General features: G+C 39.7%; 1 protein-coding gene and 1 long non-coding RNA gene across 17 annotated transcripts in view; one reads left to right on the plus strand and one right to left on the minus strand.

Moving 5' to 3' along the window:
• The window catches only part of TASOR (transcription activation suppressor), a 66754-nt gene that overhangs the window by 43427 nt on the left and 742 nt on the right, over positions 1–22585 (minus strand). For 13 of the 16 annotated variants that reach the window (XR_014522453.1, XR_014522454.1, XR_014522455.1 and 10 more), the window contains exons 2-10: positions 18275–18420; positions 17644–17736; positions 14476–14548; positions 12437–12528; positions 11733–11891; positions 11245–11372; positions 8235–8266; positions 4506–4611; positions 4150–4250 (exon numbers count right to left, since the gene is read on the minus strand). Coding sequence is in view for 9 of the 16 variants with exons in the window: in XM_083489172.1 (XP_083345298.1) it covers positions 4150–4250; positions 4506–4611; positions 8235–8266; positions 11245–11372; positions 11733–11891; positions 12437–12528; positions 14476–14548; positions 17644–17736; positions 18275–18420 (930 nt within the window). In the remaining 7 variants the exon portion in view is untranslated. The remainder of the gene's footprint in view (positions 1–4149; positions 4251–4505; positions 4612–8234; positions 8267–11244; positions 11373–11732; positions 11892–12436; positions 12529–14475; positions 14549–17643; positions 17737–18274; positions 18421–22585) is intronic. The other 3 variants (XM_083489171.1, XM_083489170.1, XM_083489168.1) reach the window with 1 other exon arrangement.
• LOC310700248 lies at positions 8568–11212 on the plus strand. Its single transcript, XR_014522530.1, has 2 exons — positions 8568–8700; positions 10980–11212. It is a non-coding gene; the product is annotated as an uncharacterized lncRNA (long non-coding RNA).

The following is a 22585-nucleotide window of genomic DNA, read 5'->3' on the forward strand; positions in this document are numbered from 1 at the left end:
GTTTAGGAGGATCCCAGACGGCTCAGAGAGGGTTGGAGGGGATCATATAGGGGTGGGATGGGAACCTCCTCTTGCATGTTATCTTCCTTCTGCCTGAACTACATAGGATCCAGCCATTATGTATTACTTAAACACACATGTCCAAACTGGTTTTCTATTTTAAAATAGTTCAAGAAAGTCGTAACAACGAGTAACAAAAACAACAGATAACGATAAAGTTTACTCCAAAATAAAGTTTTTTCACATGTACATTTTTTAAAAAAAAATCAGTAAAAGTAGAGCATACAAAACCACCAAACCACTATAATTATTTGTTAGGAAAAAGTTTCACCTGCAATCAAAATAAGAGAAATGTTGGTGTCATTCTCAAGCTGTTCAGAGATGGCATTCCATATTTAATGCATCACTCACAAGAGGGCATTCCATAAACAAGAGGTCCTACTCCCAGACACCATTAACCCAATCTCTACTGTGTAGAGAATGTGGCACAGATGCCTAGAAGAGGGTCTCCGGATAGTAATATGAAGGCCTGGGGGGGAAACTAGAAAAAAATTGGGGCAGGGACACTTTCCCCCATTCCCCCCCCAAAAAAACACCTTTCTTGTTTTTTTGCCAAAGGAAACCCTGGAAAAGTTTGGATGATGAAATATTTTCTTTTAGAATGATTGTTAAACACCTTATTTAAGTCTTCATATATTTACACCCCCAAAATGATTTCTAAAAGCTGTGTTAACAGGAAGATTTTTCTGCAGGGCCATGTATAGTATAGCATATACTATAGTACAGTATGAATAGTAGCAAATCTTCACAATTCGTATACAATGAGGGCAAGCATGTCCTGTTGTACACTAAGTAAAACTCTCAGATAGAATAAGAAGATGCATTTCTGACTCTTGGAGGGCACTGCCACTGTTACAAGAGAAGGAAGAAGAATTCAGTGCCTTATTTGCTTGTGGGCTTCTTGTTGGCATAGTTGGTAGATTTGTTTCTATGTTTTTGACTAAGCCTCAAAGGACTTAAGAGAAAGTACAGTTTTTAGAAGTCCATAATAAATATGATGAAGTAGAAACACCTCACAAAATTGTGGCAAGGCCCCCTAAAGAAAGCATACAGGTATATCATTGTGCCTTATATATATTGTTGTGCCTCGCTTTACCTTATTGTGCCTAAAGTGCCTAATTCTAAAAAGCCAAATGCTGTGCCTTTCTCTTAGCCTTATTGCTGTGCATTTAGCTGCATTTGCAATTTGCAAGGAAGACATCCATCATAGTCATGAGATGGTCTGAGACGGTCATCATAACCCAATGTTCAGTGAAACAGGATGTCCAAGTTGGGTGCTTTCCACATAGGACACAGGATGTCTGATAACAGGAGGGGGTTTGGGGGGGCTTTGTCTGCCAAACGGGGATTTTTGCTTTGCTTGCTGATAACAGTATATGAGTAATTACTAATATAATGAGCAATTATATGGAAAGCAGAAGCAATCTTTATATGGACATAGGAGGATATAGGAAGGGTGGTGTCCAAGCTTATTGATTTAATTTTGCTGCAGTTTATGAATATGTAATGCCTAAAGCTATCTGGAAAAAGGTATATAAGCCCAGAGCACAAATGATCAGGGTCCAGTCCTTGGGAGGGAACTCCACTGGACCTATTGCTGTCAGCAATAAATTTTACTTTCTATTTCTCCAATTGCTGCGTATGTGGTCTTTGATCACACAATGAACAGGTATCTAGGTAACCTTCGCAACAAAATGAGACTAATTAAATTTCATGTAGTATTCATGGAGACTTTGTTTCTTCTCCACACACACCCTCTGTTTTTTTCTGCCTTTTTTACAGAAATGAGTGCTGTATGTCTGCTTCACGCAGTGGAAGGCTGGAGAACACATAATCATTCTTAGAATACATATTCACTGTTTTACTATAATGATGGTTTCTTCTGGTTTTACTGGTTTCTGCCTACTACTCATAAACTGGCAAAATGAAACAAGTAAGTTCCTTATACTTCATCTGTTTGTAACTCCATTTACAATTAAAAAGCAAATTCAGCTTATAATTGTCTGAATGAGCTGTACTTTTAATACACCAAACTATACTGAATGCAAACCAAGTTATACAAAGCACATTTTATGTTCCTAAAGTAACAACAAAGTAACCTTTGATCTATGATGGGCACTAGGAAAAGAGTTGGTGTTAAATATGTTCAGATGGTGTTATATATGTTCAAGCCAGTGTACTCAAATCAACAGTCTGCCTGCTGTATTCTGAGCTACTTAAAATTTATGAACCATCTTCAAAGGCAGCGCTATAAGCAACACACTGCAGTAATCTAACCTGGATGTTACAAAAGCGCTGATAACTGCTTACAAGTAAAGGTTGGATCCAACAAAAAACAAAGCTGTATACAGTGGTGCCTCGCAAGATGAAAAGAATCTGTTCCGTGATTCTCTTCGTCTAGCGGTTTTTTCGTCTTGCGAAGCAAGCCCATTGACAGATTAGCGCTATCAGCGGCTTATCTGCTGATCGGATCAGCTGATAAGCGGCTTAGCGGCTTAGAAAAAGGGGGGAGGGGAAAAAACCCGCAGGAACTCGCAAGGCATTGTCGTCTTGCGAAGCAAGCCCATAGGAAATTCGTTTTGCGAAGCACCTCCAAAACGGAAAACCCTTTCGTCTAGCGGGTTTTCCGTCTTGCAAGGCATTCATCTTGCGGGGCACCACTGTACAAGTGTAACCTAATCAAAAGTGAGCAAGACACAACTTTACACATCCGCTTAACCACCCACTAACAGTATATCCCATCTTGTCTAGCTTGAGTTTCAGTATTAGCCCTCATCTACTCCATTAAACCCAAGGCACCAATTCAGCACTTCCACTGTCTTTGTGGATTTTGATGCTGAGGAGAAATAGAACAGGGTGTCACAAGGATACTAATGGCAACTGGCTGCGAACAACCTCTGTCAGCAGATTCACAAAGACATTAAACAGCATGAAGATCATCTCCACCATCATTATCCAAAATATATATGCCAGGAAGGAGCAGAACCAGCTCAAAATGGTGCCTCCCACGGACATTCCAGATGGACAATCCAAAAGCATAATTCAGAAGCATACTGTGACTGATGGTACTGAAGGAGCAAAAACCAAGAAATCCAGAATAACCAACAAGTCATACTCTCCTGTAGCTGTCACTTTGGTACCAGGGTGACCAAGGCAGTTTCAATGACAAAACTGGTCCTGCATCCAGATTCAAAGAGGTCTTAGATACTCCGTTTCATCCAATAATCCCAAGATATTTGCTCCCAAAAGAGAGATTTGTGACCAGTCATAGTCAACTTGGGCTAAAGCAGATTCTTAAGGAGTGCCTGCACAGCTGCATCCTCTAGGCAGATTTGACACAATGAGGCATGAATTATCTTCTGAACTGATCCAATCATCCATCAGAAGTTATCAACTGCAACAGGCACTGGTTGAGCAGAAACATGGCGGGCCTTATCCCATCAAAGACATTGGCAACATCTGCTTGGATGAATTTCAGGTATTGCAGCCTAAGATGTGGACAGACTTAGACTCTTACTTTCGTTACTTCTACAGCAGTTGTGGCATTCAACCCTCAAGTTGGATCAGATGTGAATGATAGCTCAGTCAGTAGAGCATGGGACTCTTAATGTCAGGGTTGTAGGTTCTAGCCCCAAATTGGGCAAAAGATTCCTACATTGCAAGGAGGTGGACTAGATGAACCTTGTGGTCCCTTCCAATCCTACAATTGTATGATTCTATGAATACCAGCCAAGTGATTAGTAAATGCAACAGTGAGCTGTTAAGGGTTCTCTGATCTTCCTGCAAGTCCATAGAGAGACTCAGTACTACTTGAAATGGTTCTCTTGAACAACACTGTGTTGATGCAGTAGTGATGGAAATGTATTGCATCTTTGCCACCATCAATGCCACGGAGTGAACTCTAAAATGAGCTCTGGCCTTTGTTCAGCTGGGTGTATTCGCCACTTGTTTTCCAACAATCTACCCTACTGCTTTATCACCCTATGTTTGCCAGTGACTTGAGCAACAAAAAGAATGCAGAAAGGCATCCATTAGGGACAATACTTATCTGGATAAATAATGTTTTCCTTTAATTAGAAGAGACTTTACCTTCCCTTTCTCCTGAATATATTTCTTTCTGCAACACACGTGGAAAGACGTGCTTTAAGTGTTCAATGTTCATAACCATGTCAACATCGAGCTTTTCAGGTCTAAAGATGAAAGAATAAAGAAATCTGAGGTTTTTTTATCTCAGCAGCAATTGGTCACATTTTTAGCTAAGGTTATAATTCTTACATCATTTTTTGAAGTAGTGTTGGAAGTGTGCATAGAAACACACTTTCTAGCAACAGAAAATCTGGTCATATCACGCATAGAACCGAAGTGTTCCCAGACCTTCAAGATCTAACATAATCTAGGCTAATAAATGAGGATTTCAGGTCTGTGTTTTAAAGTTTAATACTTACAGTTTGCAGGGAAGCAAAGGACGCATTTCTGATTTCAAAGCAGCATGGCATACAAGCGTCCCTCTGTTAAAAAGCTGCCCTTTCCATAAGGTGTAGCTTGCCTTATCTATGTGAAAAAAGAATAATGTACTTTGTAATACTTCTTATAAAAATGGTGCTTTGAAGATATGAATTAAAATGGGATTCATTTTATACCCAAAAACTTGTATTAGGAGATGGCTTTGCAGACATGATCAGAGAAGTTAAATTTTCTCGAGTAAGTTTCTTTTTAGATGTGGCAGAAGGATTTTCAAGTGTCCCTTCTCCAAAGTAATGATATGAAAAATTAAAAGTGTCATTGGTATAATGAAGAAATTGACAGCTCAGCCTTGCATTTAATAACTCATCTGGTAATCATAAGCAACCTAGAATTTCATCCCAGCAAGTGAGTGGGCAGGAAGGGGAAGTGTTTCTATGCTTGCCACAGAGGAGAGAAAGCTCCTTCCTCCAGGCTAGTATGGAAATTCAGGAAACTACCCTTCTACTGGCCTTCTACCAAGCGGGCTGGCAGAGGAGGAACACAGTTGAGGGGCTTATACAGAAAGGCTTCCTTTCCTCCGTGGCTTATATGGAAACTCAGAACTTTTGTAGACTTATTTACGAAGCTGGGAAAGTAATGGACTTCAAGAAGAGAAATCACTATTTCTGCATGTCACAACTCCCAGTCTAATATGGAATTTTATAGGTTCCCCTAAAATACCACAGCAGATTCCAGAACTGACGAACATTATATAGTCAAATCACACTGCTTGGGTGTCAGTGGATGAAAATAATGAAGATGAGAAATGTTATTTACCACAAAGTTCAAATCCATTAGATGAAAGTATACCCCATCAAAGAGTATCAGTTTGGCTCTACTCCCATATGCCAAAGAGCAAGAAAAAGTTTTTTAAAAATGACCCTAGCATCAGTAGCATGCAGCAAAGAGCATGGTGTCTGAGAACTACCTAATTGCTTAAAGGGGGGGATGTGAATAGTAAAGTGAAAAAAATAAAGATTGATGACAAGGTCATCCCCCTTTCCTTGCTATCTAATCCAAGCTCATGCCATGGTGTATGTAGGTTTAACTACTCTCCTTCCACTTAATGGAATAGCATCCAAGGTGCTTAAGAACAGTAGCTTTCCTGATTGGATTCTCTTTGTGGGAGAAGCCTAAGAGGATTTTCTACCTAAAGGCAGCTTTTCTTGAAGAGGTCAACGTTCTTGCACTTTGTAAAAATGTCCATCAATGTTCATATGCCTGTCTTGCAAATGTCCACCAACATGTGCTATCTTTCACTGCTGCTGCCACAGCAGACTGGTCAAACCATGGTTTGGTTGACAGGACTGTTTCTCAGAATTCCCTTGCATGCTGCAATTCACTTCCTGGTTCATTGTAACTGTAGCTTGCCATGACATCTGAATTGAGCAGTTCATATGCACCACAAATCGGAACTGTACACCATAGCTTAACCACTGTGACTCTTCTCAGAAGTTTAGGATGCAGAATGAGCTTTATATTATTCCCAGAGATGGACTTTCATCAGAACTTCATGCACTAAATCACATACACAGCTGTCAAGGTACTTAGTTCTGAGGTATTTGGGTCTCCATCCAGCTTATATTTCTTTCTTTTTGGACTCCTGTTTATGAGCTGTTACTGACTGACAATGAGGCTCCTGCTCAAAACAGACCGACATTCATTATGAGGAGAGCCTTTTTTGAACCTGCAGTGGTCTGTCCTCCAAAGAGATGCTGCTAGATCCAAACACTTCTGGGCTGTTCAAACACTTCAATAATTTCCTAAAATGGAAGAACCCACTGGAGTGGCCTGGAATGTTTTCAAACTCAGGTACAAAGGAGGAACACGTATTCTGCTTCATTCATGTTCTTCATTCTTGCTCATTGCAAGGCATTTTGCTCTTCTTGATCAATCCCGCTTCCACTGGAGGACCAAACAATTAGGACACTGTTGCTACCCTTGAGGGCAGACCAGCCCGATATACCAGCTCTCTTCTTGTCTATAAGGAATTAATTTAAAGCAGTAATTGGGAATCTCAGACCCAATTCCATTTCAACAAGATGTATAGTAATGCTGTTGTAGAACACCTCTATAAAGGTATAGCTGAAGATATCACCTATAAAAGCACATGTGGAATAGTCAATATGATCTACTTTCTTGATCTACTATCTGCAGTTATTAGTATAAGGATACAGCTACAATCTAATGGAGTCATGTTTGATGCCTCGTAGTTCAATGATTATTCACTCTGAACCAAATCAGAACCAAGATGTCTTCAGTATTCTCATCCAATTCCATTAACACAAGAACCCAGTTGGCACATCACTTTAAACCATTGCTAAAAAGAAAGCTATATTTCAATGTGAATGCAATTTCTCACTCTGTTCATCCCCCACACTACTACTGGGAAAGAAGGAAGTGTCTGGTGTGCTGAACGCCCAAACCCAGGCTTTTGGTTTCTCTCCAAATAGCAGTATGCACTAGCATGCTGTGTATTCACAATGAATTGTGTTTTGGTTTCATGTGGTATGTGACCAAGGCAAAGGTAGAAAATGCTATGCGGTAAGAAGATTTTTATTCTATTTACCGCATAAGAATTACACACCTCAAAAAGGCACCCCCCCAAAAAAGAGAGACTTCTAGCAAGCAGGCTGGTGGAGGCAGAATGGAACACTTCCTTCTCTGCTCACCATGCATTTGTCGAGGAAGAGACTTTCCTCCATAGCGAACACAAAAATCCAACTGGTCAACAGAAGAGAAATGGAACAATCTAGCTCTCCTCCATCACCATGCTCACTTGCCTCCATGGAATTCCTGGTCACCTATGACTATCAGGTAAGTTGTTAAATACAAGGCTGAATTAGGTAGAAGTTTTTGATACTAAAAGGAAGACAGTCGTTCATTTCATGAAGACACTGTTTTGATTTTTAGTTTTCCATTACCCTAACAATACTCTATGTCAGTTTGCTACTCAACATTTTCTTGTTTCACCATTTCTAACCTTATAATATTAGAAAAAACCCACAAATGAGAACATTTTACAAATTATTTACATATATAAACACACAGATGTTATGCAAATAAGCAAATTCATGCAGATAACTTAATCTGCATAAATTATTTTAATTTATTTAGCAAATAATTTCATTTTTTTCAAAGCTAGGCATGTAACAGCCATGTTTGCACATAACCACAAAGTCAGGTTTCTGGCTTATTGAGATGCATAGCATTAGTGAGACATAGTCTGCTACCCACTACCCAACTGCTGCTGCTTCACTTCTCCCCTGGTGCAAGCAAGATACAAACCGGGAAGCTTTGATTCCCCATTAAATGCAAACAAGGTATTGTGATATGCTGCTCCTTATCAAGACACAGGAACAAGTCAAACTTCATTGTTGTGGCTTGTAAGAGAGAAACTCACTAGGATCCCTTGTTCAGACTTAAGGGGAAGACAAGGCTTTCTGGCTTATTTATTCCACTTATTCCAAGAGAGAAGGTAAGCAGGAGCAATTGATACTCTTATATAGCTTGTTCACACTAAACTACTATAAAGCCAGAAACCTTGATGCTCAAGGTGTTACTTGTGGTCAACCCATGTGCTTTGAATTAGCCTCAAAGCACCACATCTTCTAGCACATCTAGGGACTTATATAAATCAAGACAGTTCTATTTAATAATTGAATTCTTACCAGTGCTTTTATCCACATTAGAAATCTTTGTTCTACAAGCAAAATACACACAGTTAAAATCAAAAAGCAGAAGTAGTGCTTTCCCTCACATGTAGTTTCCACCTTTATGTTCTTGAACAGCCATGGACCAAATACTTCTTTATCTACATTTTTTCTCTCTCTGAATTTTAAAGCCAAGTGATCTTGGAGAACGCATAAATGTACACAATTTACATATCTGTTGCAGAATATATGATTCTTGTACACAAAAGTCTCAGTTCCCCAGAACTGCAAAGCCACCATAGGGCAGAAATGCCCTGAAAGGCTCCTGTGAGACCTTTTACCTGATACCACTGGCCTGCACAAGATAACACATCAATACGCCAGCAGTTTCAAAATATTAGATTGGTTCCTAGTAGACTGATCTTGATTAAAAGAAAGTTACACCACAAATTGATCCAAGCTCCCAACAGAAAACATGCTTCAGGTATTTCCAGGTCCTCTGGCAAGTGTGGCAAGCAACAAGCCTTCCTACCAACTTTTAAGCTGTGGAGGTGCTTCAAAGTACAACTGCTGGTATGAACCCCTCCACAAGTCCAAAGTTGGGAGGAAAGTGGGGAGCAATTTGGCTGCTATGTGGCCAAGGCATCTGGAAAATCTTGATCAGGGCCAAACCAGGAAACTCCCCCTTTCCTGCTTCAGGACAATAAAGGACAGTATGGGCATCCTGGCTGTTGCTTCATGGCATCACTTTGAGCCCGGCTGCTTGACAATGACTGAAGCCAGCACACTTCCCACTGTCCTCTTGCAGACAAAGTAGGTAGGGAAGACTTCTTCATCTGGGTCACTCTGCAGAGCATCAGATGAAGTTGCAACGCTCTCTGCCTTTCAAACAGGGTGATTTCTTTGCTTTTGGGTGGAGGTGGTACCATCAAGTTGGTAGGAAGAACCTGGCAACTTATGTTTGGCTAGCAAGGCCTCCAAAAACTGGAGACCCCTAGATTTCCCCTACATTTATGTCATTATAAGCCTACTAGCATTTGCTGCCCAGTTATTTTTATGTAGTAGTTGTCACAATTCATAAGGCCACACTTCAACTCGTATTACATTTGTAACCTCAACTACAGTGCTACATTCTCATCACAACACAAATTTTAAAATAGCCAGTCACCTGGTTGCTATCGCAAGTAGCTACTCCAGTCAAAGCAGTTTAACAGTTCCTTAATATCGCCAATTGCTTCCGACATTGAAGCCTTCTAACAATTTATCAGAACTACAGCAAAGAGAACAAACCCTAATATATGGAAACTGTGTAAAACATCAATTAAGAATATGTAGAGTCCACTGGACTCAGGCTGAAATAGAGGGCCTTGGCCAAATCTGCCCAGCGTTAAACAGTATTTTATAAGATTGTGATCTCTCTCATAGGGATGTTGGCAAAACACACTAAATACTTTACAGTTTGAATCACAGACTTAGGTACTGCAGCTCACATAACTTGCAGTTTTCTAAGCCAAATAGACCCCACCAGGTTCTCAAAAAAAACCTTCCAGAGGATACCAAGATTGAGATTGTCAGCCACCTGACAAAGTACAGCACATGGCCACTCAGCTTTGCTTCACTTGAAGCAACAGTGGATAAACCAATTCAAACCAAAAGTCACGTTGACCAATGTCCAATCTCTTGGTGGTTGCATGCCAAAATGTGGGAAGCCAAAATGTGAAAGTGGGAATGGTGAGGACTGCAGTTCTCAAGGAGTCACAAATAGTTTTAGACTGGTTAGTGTTCTAGAAACTTATGTTCTATTTTTTGTCCACTCTCTGCTACACTTTATGAAAATAACTTTTCAAGGAGTATTTTAACTTGCTGGAATCTTGATGTTTGTTTTGCTTAACCCAACACACATTATTATTTACTTTCTTCCTTAAAAAGAAATGGCTTCCATTATTTTTGCAGGAAAAGCTGTGCTCTCACCACTGTTAAGTGGGGACAAAATCTGCACCTCCATGAATGACACAAAGTTCATCGGCATCTAAGCCAAGTCATCTCAGCAATAATGAACTGCAGTCCCTTTATACTTTCTCACAGAAGTGAATGAGATGCACGGACTTGCTGGTGGCAGAGCAATTGTGAAGGAGTCCCTGGGGCTATTCTGTTTCCATAGACATACAGAATTCATTACTATGAAGCAGCATTCCAGTGCTTAAAGCCAAGCATGACCAAGAGGCATGCTAACATGTGAAACTGTCTAGAAACTTTATTTTACCTTTAACAAACGTTACACGAAATAAGCAAGCAAGTACTATTCTTATGTAACAGATTAGACACCAAGGCCAATATCTGAACCTAGGCACACGCATGTGCCACACCAGAAATCTCAAAAGGAACAAGATTGCTGCAGCCTCATGTTACATATAATATACTCAAGTGATTACTGAAATGCTAATTATTTGAAGCCCATTTACCAAAAAAAGGAAATTCACTTACAAATTGAAATCTGATGATCAAACTGTTAAAAATAAAATATGTGTCTACAGAATAGTCATTATGGATGAAAGGGTGTTTAAAAAGTATAGACCAGACCAATCACAAGCTAACATCCCATCGTATCTGCAAGAGACCAGCTCTGATTTTTCCTCTCCCTGCCTTGTTTCTACTCAGGCTGGTCACTGTAAGAACTAACAGGTAACTTTTACAACTGGTGCCTGACTTGGCTTGTTTTTCTCTTCCCTTTTATCCGTTCTCCTTTTGTGTCATGTATTTTAGGTTGTAAGCCCGAGAACAAGGACTATTTTACTACCAAGCTCTTTACAGCTGACAAGCAGGATAAAAATACTACACTTTTTTTAAAAAAGAAACAACCATTTGTACAGCTTGAGTAAGACACTACCATTTCCAATTCTTCATCAAAGGTGCAACCATGTATCAAGACCAGCAAGTAGTAACAAACCGAAAATGTATACACTTTTAAGCATTAAAGCCTTTCACATTAGATGCTACTTTTTAAGAAATGTGTGAAAACCCTTCTTACCTTGCTTGTGGCAAATACTTTAGTACCTTTTCATCACTGTGAGAAAATGATACAACAGCATATGGACACACATGCCTTGGTCTTGGTCTTGGTCTGATCTCATCAAAGTAATATTCATAGAAATAATACTGGAAACAAATTCAAAAGAAACTCAAGTTTGCATATTACTAATGCTAAGAGATGCTTGCTGAATTTATTTTATAGTAGATTTCAAACTCTTCATTTGAACTTTGTAATTAAACTAGTATAATGCTAGTAATGCTGAAACTTATTAGCACCATGAACAAATTATTATAGTTGTGATTAAAACTCAACTTTCAAGACAAATCTCTACAAAACAAATTCAAAATGTTAGGCAGCATTCGACCTGTAACAGCCTGCATACTGGAAAGGATTACACTGGAGTTGTTTCATAAGAACTACAAACCTGGCAGCAAGCACATAAATATTTGTATGCAGCTATGTTCATATAACTGTCATTCTCTTACCTGTGTGAGCTCATATGCTCTGTAACGTAGGAAGGAACGGATTTTGTCTGCATTCTTTAAAACATGGCATTCATGCTTTGGTGTAGGGTCTAATCCACTTTTAACAGTTGAGTCAATTGATTTCACTGCTAGGTTACTGTATACCGCCTTCATTTTTCCCTAAAAGAGTCAGAAAAATCCCCATCAGGAAAGTATAATGCACACAGCAAACATAAGAAGTAATACCATTTTATATTCAATGAATTCACATATAAAGTAGCCAAATATTTATTGTTCACTCACTCCAGCTACTCTAAATGTTGGCAGTCTTTTGAAAAATCTGCAATTGCCATGAACTCCATCAACAAACCTGACAAACTTTTCAGTTCTGAAAATGACCTTTGCAACTGTTAGCAAATTTTAAAAATTTATATACTGCAATATAAGGAGTGGCTCTGATTGATACAGAAAAATGCTCTATTTGAAGTGCTTCATGTCAGAAAATTGCTATATTAAGAAACATATTATTACATTTTGTTTATTTCGTAAGATTTTTTCACTTGCCCACACCATAAGATCCCAGAGCAGGATACAGGAATAGAAAATACAAACATAAGCACAAATAAAATGATTACAGTTATAAAATACATCCTTGGGAATGATTTAAGAAAAGGGCATACAACGTTAATGAACTGTGAGTGAATTGAAAAACAGCTTAAACTTACTTTTATTACTTTAAAAATAATAATATCACCCACTGCTCTAGCCTCCAGAGGATTAGCTTGCAATAAATCAGCATACCTAGAAAGATATACACCTGGAGAGTGTGAAGAGAACAAATGTCAAGGTAAGGTTCAACATTTATGGAGTTTCCTAGTGATGCACAAGAGAATGCCTATTACTATAAAATGTATTTTCCAGATCTTATTTTAACTTTCCATTAAACTACTGAAACCATTTCTATCTGAAAGGACAAAACTAATGCACATCAAACAGAAGTGCAAATATTTAACCATCTCTGATGATACATAACCTTAAAAAAGATTGAGAATTCTGTGTGGTCTATTGTTACAGCAAACACAAGGATAACCAAAAAGTAATCTTTATATTTTAGAAGCCCAACAAGAGTTTTAAAATTATATCTTCCTATATACATAGAAATATAATGTTGTTGTCATGTTGCCAAAAGGCGGCCACACCAGCTCTAGCATAACGAACAGCAGCCAGGTGAGAGAGGAAGTAGCCTTGTGAGGTACCTGCCCCCCTTCTTTAAAAGAGATTGGGGCAACCTCTAGGGGTGATTGACAAGGGCGAGGTCTAAGGATTTTACAATCCATAGCTGTAACAGAAAAAATTAATGAAACAAAGTTGTAAATCTTAAAAATTAAAATAATATAGGTTATTATAGGTTTTTTCGAAGGTGCAGACTTGTTTTAATTTTGGGATATTTGAATTTGAAGTTATGAAAATTGGCTATCAGGAATAAAAAAAAAGAATTTACAGTCAGTAGAACATTAAATCCTGACATGTAAGGAAATAAGACCTAGCAATAAAAATATACCAAAAAATTAAAAATTGAGTATTATATACAAATATGAGTACATAAAATTAGGCTTAATTTAAAAAATAATTATTCATTTCAGAAATATTTAAAATGTTAGACATTTTAAAATGGTTGTTTCATTAATTTTTTTTCTATTACAGCTATGGATTGTAGGAAAGTTATACAAAATGGCTGCCCAGTAAAACGTAAAATTTTCTTTACAAGGAATAAAAAAAACATAAATTGCATTCTTTGTCAAGAAAGAGCATGTCTTTGCAATAATTTTCAACATCAAAAACATTTTTTACATCATGACCACACGCTGTAAATTCAATTTTCTAAACCTAGTTTTTCCACCAAAAAAAATTATAAAAAAATTTAGGCATTTATGAAATATTTTGAGTGCTGGTGTATTTTTTTCTGAAAACCTCATCATTTTATTGAGTTCTGTGTAAAATTTCAAAGGAATCTGATCATTGGTTATGGAGAGAAAAAACAAAATGTACACAAGGGCATCATGTGCCGAGGGTCTCAAGAGAGACAGACAATGCAGATTTAATGAAACTTTGAAGTGCTATAAAATTAAAACCGTTTGAGATAGAGAGAAAAAAATGAAGGGGGTTTCTTTCAACCAGAAGGGAAGGGTGTACAGCAAGTTTCATCAAGATCTGAGATAGTGGGTGACAAAACTCTTTGATTTTTGTGTTGATTCGATGTGGAATGACCCTTATATTTATATTGAGATACTGGCTTGGATCTAGAGTTCCCAAGTGCCAATCTCTACATATGAGCTGTCCCCACTCATCAAAGCAGGAAACTATTTTTGCCCATTCCTTCAGTCCACTGTACTTCCTGAAGGACTGGAGGACACTCCAAAACAGTGTGCCAGAGTGCAGCATAGTTGAAGCTGGACTTCGCATACTGGTTTGAAATTATGGGTGGATTCAACATAGAGCTAAGTAGGGTAAGTGTGTACAGACTGAGGTCTGCTTGAATCAAAACTTTCCCTTCTTCTCCTCATGCGCCCCTGTTCTAGGGATTCTCTTCATACTCAAGAACAGATTTAGAGGGTACAAGGAGCATGTGGGACTTTGTTGCACAGGTAGATCTCATTCCTTGTAAACAACTTAGTTGACTCCTGACCCATGAATCAACACTCATCTGAATCTCTCTTCTATTCTTTAAGGCATAAATTCCATGAAAATGAAAAATGCTATTTACCTAGGGAAGGGTTGCCAAGAACTGTTATCTTGGAATGGCCCACCTGCAAGCCATTTTCACATATGTTTTGCACCTAAAAGTAAGCATTTATTTAGCAATATTAGAACACGGACATGGCAATAAATATCAACAATATTGTTCAAACTTCAGTTAAATGCTAATCTTACACTGTGCATTTTGATGGTGATGCTTCTGACACTGATTAGATAAGCTTGTGCAATGGCACATAATGTTCACAAACATTCCAAATGCCCTGTGAGCAAAGGCTTTCACTGTTTGCTGACAACCTGTTGAATGCGAAGTGCATAACAAACAGCCCTCATCCTGCTCTAAGATAGGAGTGGGATTTGTCTTCATCTTGCATAGAAACCCTCACCCTCAGTAAAGCGGTAAGACTCAAACTCTAGGAACCACATTTTTGGACTCTGATGATAGCAGGCAGATCTTTAACATACTAAAACAACAGAGGTTGTTAATAACAGCACAGTTTTAAAAGTGGTATCCAGGTCAATTTAATTAGTAGCCAACAATATAGTTTCCACAGCAAAAACCTGTTGTATAACTAAAATATTTAGAAGAAAAAGCAGACAACTTTAAACTATATATAACTATACCTCTTTAATTATATATTTATACCTCCACCCACTATTTATAACATACACATATTTCCAAAATGTTACCTGCATAATTACCTGACAATTATAGTATCAAAGCACTAAAGTTTAATATAAATTCCACATCATAGAAGAATATTAAATAAATACATTTTTAAAATTTTTAGTGTTGTTAGAAAAATATTATATTATTGTCCACAGTGGAACATTTCTATATTTGTCAATGTCATTAAAAAAATTCATAAAATCACTAGACCCAATTATTTCAGAAACTCTCTTATATTGTTAGCCTTCTCTTCCTTGTACAATTTTTTGTGAGTTTAATCATTTCTGCAACCTTCCAGCCACTCTTGCCACAGGTGGAGAACTGCTCATCCATTTCTGTGCCATCAATACTCATGATGTTATTAACAAGCTTCACTCTCACTATTTTTTGTCCTACCAAAATTGTCATAAGATGGAAATGAACATTTTGATGAATGAATCGAGATATTTACAATCATTATACACGTTTAGGCGCCAGGCAAAAATGTTCCTCTTTAACCATGCCTTTGGTTGACTGACATCCAATGGCCTTTTAAAATATGTCGGAGAAGGAAAAATTATGGGGTCATTTTTGTTTCAGTTATTTTTGTTTTTAATATTGTGATTCTATCTTGTGAACTGACCAGAAACCTGCAGGTATAGGGTGGTATGCCAATGTAATAAATAATAGCAATAACAGTAATTTCACTCTCTCTATATGTAAACACACACAGAGAAATGCATACACACTTTACTTGGAAGGACTTTATCATTCAATCATTCCACCAAATATCATACTATCATCTTTTGCTCTAATGTATTAGTCTGAACTACACACATTCCACCCTCTCTAAAATGGTAATTTCCACTGCATAACCATCATTTAATTCATAGCCAAGCACAGCTTTCAAATACTCAGGTTTAGCATACTCATTCTGCACAGCACACTAGCCAACTATTTCTAGTAGCACATTTTCCTACTATGAAGTAAACCAAAAATAACCTTCTACCATACAGTGGTACCCCGCAAGACGAACGCCTCGCGAGACGAAAAACTCGCAAAACGAAAGGTTTTTTCGTTTTCGAGTTGCCTCGCAAGACGAATTTCCCTATGGGCTTGCTTCGCAAAACGAAGCTTGCCCCGGGGACAGCAGGTATTCTCTTTTGAAGCAAGGGGCTGCGGGGAGATAGCGATCTCCCTGCAGCCCCTTGCTGCAAAAGACATCCGGGGGAAGCGGGGAAGAAGCGCTTCGCTTCCCGCTGCCCCCGGACCTCTTTTGAAGCAAGGGGCTGGGGGGAGATAGCGATCTCCCTGCAGCTCCTTGCTGCAAAAGACCTGCCCCAGCCGCCCCACTTCGGAAAGCTGTTCCGAAGTGGGGCGGGGGGGCGGGGACAGCTGCCCCAGCCGCCCCACTTCAGAAAGCTGTTCCGAAGTGGGGCGGGGGGGGGCGGGGACACCTGCCCCAGCCGCCCCACTTCGGAAAGCTGTTCCGAAGTGGGGCGGGGGGGCGGGGACAGCTGCCCCAGCCGCCCCACTTCGGAAAGCTGTTCCGAAGTGGGGCGGGGGGGCGGGGACACCTGCCCCAGCCGCCCCACTTCGGAAAGCTGTTCCGAAGTGGGGCGGGGGGGCGGGGACACCTGCCCCAGCCGCCCCACTTCGGAAAGCTGTTCCGAAGTGGGGAGGGGGGGCGGGACACCTTCTGAAGGCGGGCAGGGGGCGAAAGTCTTTGTCCCCCCTGCCTGCCTTCCCAGGGGCTTTTAAATCGCCCCGGACAGCGGAGAAGTCCTCCGCTGTCCGGGGCGATTTTAAAATGCCGCCCGCCAGCATTTTAAGATCGCCCCGGACAGCGGAGAAGTCCTCCGCTGTCCCAGGGTTTTTTAAAATGCTGGGGGTGGGAAGAAAAGCCCTTGTCCCCCCCAGCCTTCAGAAGAGGTCGGGGGACAGACTGTCCCCGGACCTGGTCTGAAGGCGGTTTCCCTAGGAACGCATTAATTGATTTTCAATGCATTCCTATGGGAAACCGTGCATCGCAAGACGAAAAAACCGCAAGACGAAGAGACTTGCGGAACGAATTAATTTCGTCTTGCGAGGCACCACTGTACTGTTCAATTGGTTGTGCAGTCAATTGCTGGGAGACAATCAGCAGCATGACTTCTCAAGGGTAATCAATCTAGAACCTAAATCTAGGCAGTCCATTATGTGCATTTCACAATTCAACAGACGCATAATAGCGTCAGCTGGAAGGTTTTCCCCACAAAATATGGGTTGTATCCAAGTAAGTCTCCCTGTCAGACTATGGAATTTCCCCTTCTTTTCCTCCCACCGCACACAGCCTCAGTCCTGTTCTGGGGATTCTCCAAACCCCCAAAACATATCCTTGCCAGGAGACAGGGCACGTGCAGGGAGAGAAAAGAGGAGAAGTTCCATTGAGCAAGCAGACATCCTTGCATTATTAGGACAGTTGCACACTCTGTCTCCTTCAGCATCATTATGCTTCAATAGTTATTTAAAAGAAATAAAAATTCTTACCATGTCACGGTCAACCTTTAGAAATGCAAATGTTTCCTCTAGCTCTTTTTCCGATCTGCCATCCTGCTTCAATTCTCTTCGTTTCTCTATGAACTTTCAAAAGACAAAATTCTAATAGCAACAGAAACTAGCATACATTATAATTTAATGACTTTGTATGATCTATGATTTCAAAAATCTGAATTCTACAGAAAGGTAAACAAAGTAACCAGAAAAGTCAAAATGTGAACTAAATACTGAATGCAGTTTATATATAAATTGTTTATTTATACATGGTAGAATGACAAGGAGCTGTGCAAAATACAGCAGGAAACCACAGATGTAACAGACATTAAGGTTCACAAGTGTAAAGAAAACAGCTTGGATCCAAAGACTGCATGAGAGCAAACCACTCATGCAACAGTTATATATTCTAATATAAATTTGTACGTTTCATCAATGTAAACCGCTTTGGAACTCTTTTAAAAGTCAAAAGGCAGGATCATAAATAAATTAAATATGTCTCACCCCTTCTTCATCCCTGCCTCCCACAAAAGCTTCTTTGCAACTTAACTGAATTTTGTTCGTATTAATACGAACATGTTTTTGTGTACTTCACGTACTATTTCATGTGTGAATATTGGGTACTCACCTCCTTTTCCAACAGTTCACTATGAACCAAACTGGCTTTTTTGTAGGTGAAATTGTCCTTTGAATGGTTTTCCATATATGATGAATGCAAAATGTTCACAATCTCTTGAAATTCACGAGATCCTGCTGTTACTGGCTGAAAAAGAGCTACAGAGAAAGAAAACAAGTATCTCAAAATCTGTGTGTCTTGCTATTAAATCCTGTGTGTATTGCAATTAAATGCTACTGTGTTGCTGCAGGCAATCCTCATTTTGCAAGGGGGTTCTGTTCCAGATCCCTGCATGTGTCAGCAAAGCACGCATAAGCCCACTCAGACCCACCCCTTTTCATGACATCTTTATGATGTTTTGGGACTACTTCCAGATTTGGCACCATGCACATGTGTGCGACTGCGTGTCATTCAGGCATGCCCAAACCAGGAGTTGGCTGTAGTTCATTTTATGAAACCATGCACATCTAAGAGTGGACAATTCTCTGTCAGAGAGTCTTTAAAGGTACAGAAAAGCATTAGAGCATAGGGCAGAGATAAAATCAAACAAATTCCTTTTTCTTTTGCACAGGATAAAGGTGCAAATTTAATAAGAAATTTTAGTTGCTCAATTTTTTAGACGTTCCATTTTTCCAGGTCTGAATGGGTAGTTTGCATTGCCTACAGCTTTCCTTGAAAGACCACTTACAGAATATTTAAGTAGAATGCATTAACTATAGTAGAAGCTTCACATTCAGTGATAAACCTGTAGCATGAAAAACCTCTACCCAATTTTCAGCATTTGCCTCCTTTTCCAGTACCCCTCCATACTCCAATCCACATTATTCTTCCAAGGGCTGGGGAGGAAAAGACTGAAAGCTGAGAACTTATAAATTAAGGATCTTTTAGTCTTCCAACCACTATTTCTTAAGAAAATTTAGAACAGTGTGAGAAGATACCTGAATTAAAGGCACACATTTTTTTGCTCAGGAGTCTCTATTCCAGATGTTTTGAGGCTACAATTCCCATCATCCTGACCACTGGTCCTGTTAGCTAGGGATGATGGGAATTGTAGTCCCAAACATCTGCCCATGGGATTTACAGGTGAGCACTTGGAAGAACCCGCACTCATGTCCTGCTTGTGGGTTTTCCACAGGTATCTGGTTGGTCACTGTGAGAACAGGATGTTGGATTAGATGGACCACTGGCCTGATTCATTTTGGTTCACCATGCACAGTACTGAGTTAACCAGGGCTTGTAGTTAAGCTATCTCCTCACCAACATCAAATTGTAGCCAATGTTTGTTTTTGCCTACAGCCTGTACTTAATAAGCAGAGAACATAACCATGAGTCCCAGTTTGAATGATCTACTAAACCAAACTTTGGCTTAACTGAGTGTGGTGGGGCAATAAAAAGGACGTGGAGGAGAAAAGTGCCAAATGATTATTATTTGGGGGGCGTGGAGTACAGGATTGCTGAACGGGGAAATGACAAAAATGGCTTTCTTGACAATTCCGCTAGCAGAAGCCTTACCACAGTTTGGATGCCTAGTTGGCTGCAACCCGTTAGGAACTTGTGCTGGCTTTTATTTAAAACCGGAGTCATTTAAAAAAAAAAAATTCAATCTTCACTGGAACTGACTCTTTACAAAGGGAAGACAGGCACAATAGCAATGTAATGGAGCTCAGTGACTTTTTATATGGTTTTGCTCTATATGAATGAATACAGAAAATAACGTGCCGTATGAACCAGAAAGACAACACACAGACCAGGAATTACAGACCAGGTCTCAAGAAATGCAGACTACAACCAAGCAGAAAGAATAGGACCTGAATAGCAAATATAGAATTCTCCTGGATTCCATCAGGACTCTGCTACTTTTCAGTTCACCTATATTTTATGCAAGAACCTTGCTTGTATTCCAGTCGGCCATATGAACCGTATTAGTACATAAGAAGCTTCCTTATTCCAAGTCAAGCTCTTTGTTCATCTAACCCAGTATCATCTGCTATTGACTAGCAGAACTGCTGTGCCTCAAACCTACCTGACCCACCCCCTGCCCAAAATACAACAATTTGTAAATTGAACCTGGAACTTTCTGCATACAAAGCAAAGTGCTCCATCACACGAATAGACTTTTGCTTCAGTAGTTTCTATACTGAGACCAAGAGTTTTATTTCATCTGTAAGGTATGATAATACTATTCAAACCTTTATATTTCCATCACAGAAATACAGTATTGTTAAGCTAGTTCCCAAATCTAGAACAAAATAGAATTCCAAACAATTGCTGCAACCTCTTGACAAATCCTTCCTGTACATAGAATACTGCTAGAAGTGTATTAATAATTTGATTTCCTTAAAGTAGACAGCATAGAACTGCTACAAGAATTCCAAACTCAAATTGGGGGGGGGGGGAATAGTTTTAAGTACCAAGTACTGGAAGATCTCAACCTCAGATTTGACCAAGAAATTTGAGATAGCACTTCTGAAACTTGGTAAAGGGTAATTATGTTAAAATGATCTAATGTGTCAACTTTCAGATTAAGAGGGCCCTCATATTTCAACTCTTTCATGGTCTGCTCTCTAGTTCATTACTCAAGGCGGGGAGATCTCTTTCAATTAGTGGTAAGAAAGTCTCCATGGAATTATGACTCGCCACAAATAATCTCGGGAAAAGGCTAATTACATAATCCTTCTATTAGTTCCTTCATTGCTTTGCTCTTTTTGAGTCAAATGTTTTCCACAATTCTCTGGACAGTATGGTTCCCACGATATCATGTTCCACCTCTTGTTTATTAAGCCTATGCTGCTGTCTAAGACGACACCCAGAGCAGGAATTTCTTCTATTTTTCAGGTTAAATTAAAATTTTAAAATTCTATCTTAATTAAGTTTGTGGAACATCTTGGCTTCCAGTAGGTATATCAATATTGTGTTCACACATTTTCAGGACTGAACACAGTAACTATTCAGGTATCATGGACAGAAGAGCATAAGAGTGCTCAAGAGATCATTCAGAATTACTGGAGCAATGTAAAACAATTGGAATGATTTGCAAGAGGCTCCTTAAGAATTGCAACTGCACTAGGAAGTTCCAAAATGAGCAGCAAGTTCATGAGTAAATTTAGACAGAATTTACCATTGCGAGGCATGGAGTCAGTGTAGGACCACAGAGGCCAAAGTTCAAATTTCCACTGAGCTATGAAGTTCACTAGGTGACCATAGGCCATTCACTGCCTCAACCTAACCTACTTCACAGGGTTGCTGTGAGGGTAAAATGGTGAGAAGAACCATATATACCACCTGCAACAGTGTGCAATGCAGTGCAAGGGCACGTGAGTCCATCACACTTATGTTGCCATGTTAAAGCTATCTTTAGGAACCTAGTGGTTAATGTATCACTTTACATTCTATTAAAAATGTACATGCAACAAAGGCCTAGAACCAGATACTTTGGCAGCAGTTGAATCTCTTCTAACTTAACATTTTTGGTTCACACTGTATCCTAGAAATGCTCATAAGAACATCGGACACTGTTCATTGTCTTGGGTCTATGTAGTATTCTTTTGATCACAAGTTTAGACAAACCTAGGCAGTGTGCCATCAAATAATTAGGAAAGTTCTTCAACCTTCCAGGACGCTTGAGTCTTCTTCAACTGCAGACTATAGCTGTATCCTTCAGGAAGGGGCCAAACCAACCTACCTTGACCTTCTTGTTACAAAATACGTTTTATGTTTGCATTGCTCAAATTAAACTCTTCTTGAAGAATGGAAAGTGTGAAGTACACTAGTGGCAGCCTCTCGAAAAAGATTAAAGATTAAAAGAATGAGAGCATTTTTGAAGGAAATGATCCAAAGGAGGTTCATTAAGGAAAAGCTAGGTGAAGAGAAACAAGAAGGAAGCATTTTTGCTACAAAAGGCAAACGTTAAGATGCTGCATATTGAATACAGAAGATCACTCGAACCAAAGGGACTAGCGCAGCAGCAATAGCGCTTCCTCGCCAGGGCACGACATGCTGGCATCCGCTTCCCTCCTACAACGCGGGGGCGGTATATACGGCTTTCATCAGGGGCGGAAAAAGAGAACTTCGCCGAAGTAAGCGCCCCCCAGCCAGCCTACCCTGCAGGAGGGATGATGCACCTCTCTCCTCTGCTGCAGAGCGCGCAAAGTCGGCGAGCCATTTCCCCGCGCGCCCTTCCAGAGAACCATCTTCTCTGCGAGCTGGCGCGGATGATGCCCACACACCCCCCCCTTCGGCCAAAACAAACCACCACGCCCGTATCCAGCCTCTTCTAAAGCGGCCATCTCAAAACGAGATGGGTTTTTTTTGGAGGGGGTTAAT

Source organism: Podarcis liolepis (assembly GCF_965112155.1).
Source record: "Podarcis liolepis genome assembly, chromosome: 2".
Lineage (NCBI taxonomy): Eukaryota > Metazoa > Chordata > Lepidosauria > Squamata > Lacertidae > Podarcis > Podarcis liolepis.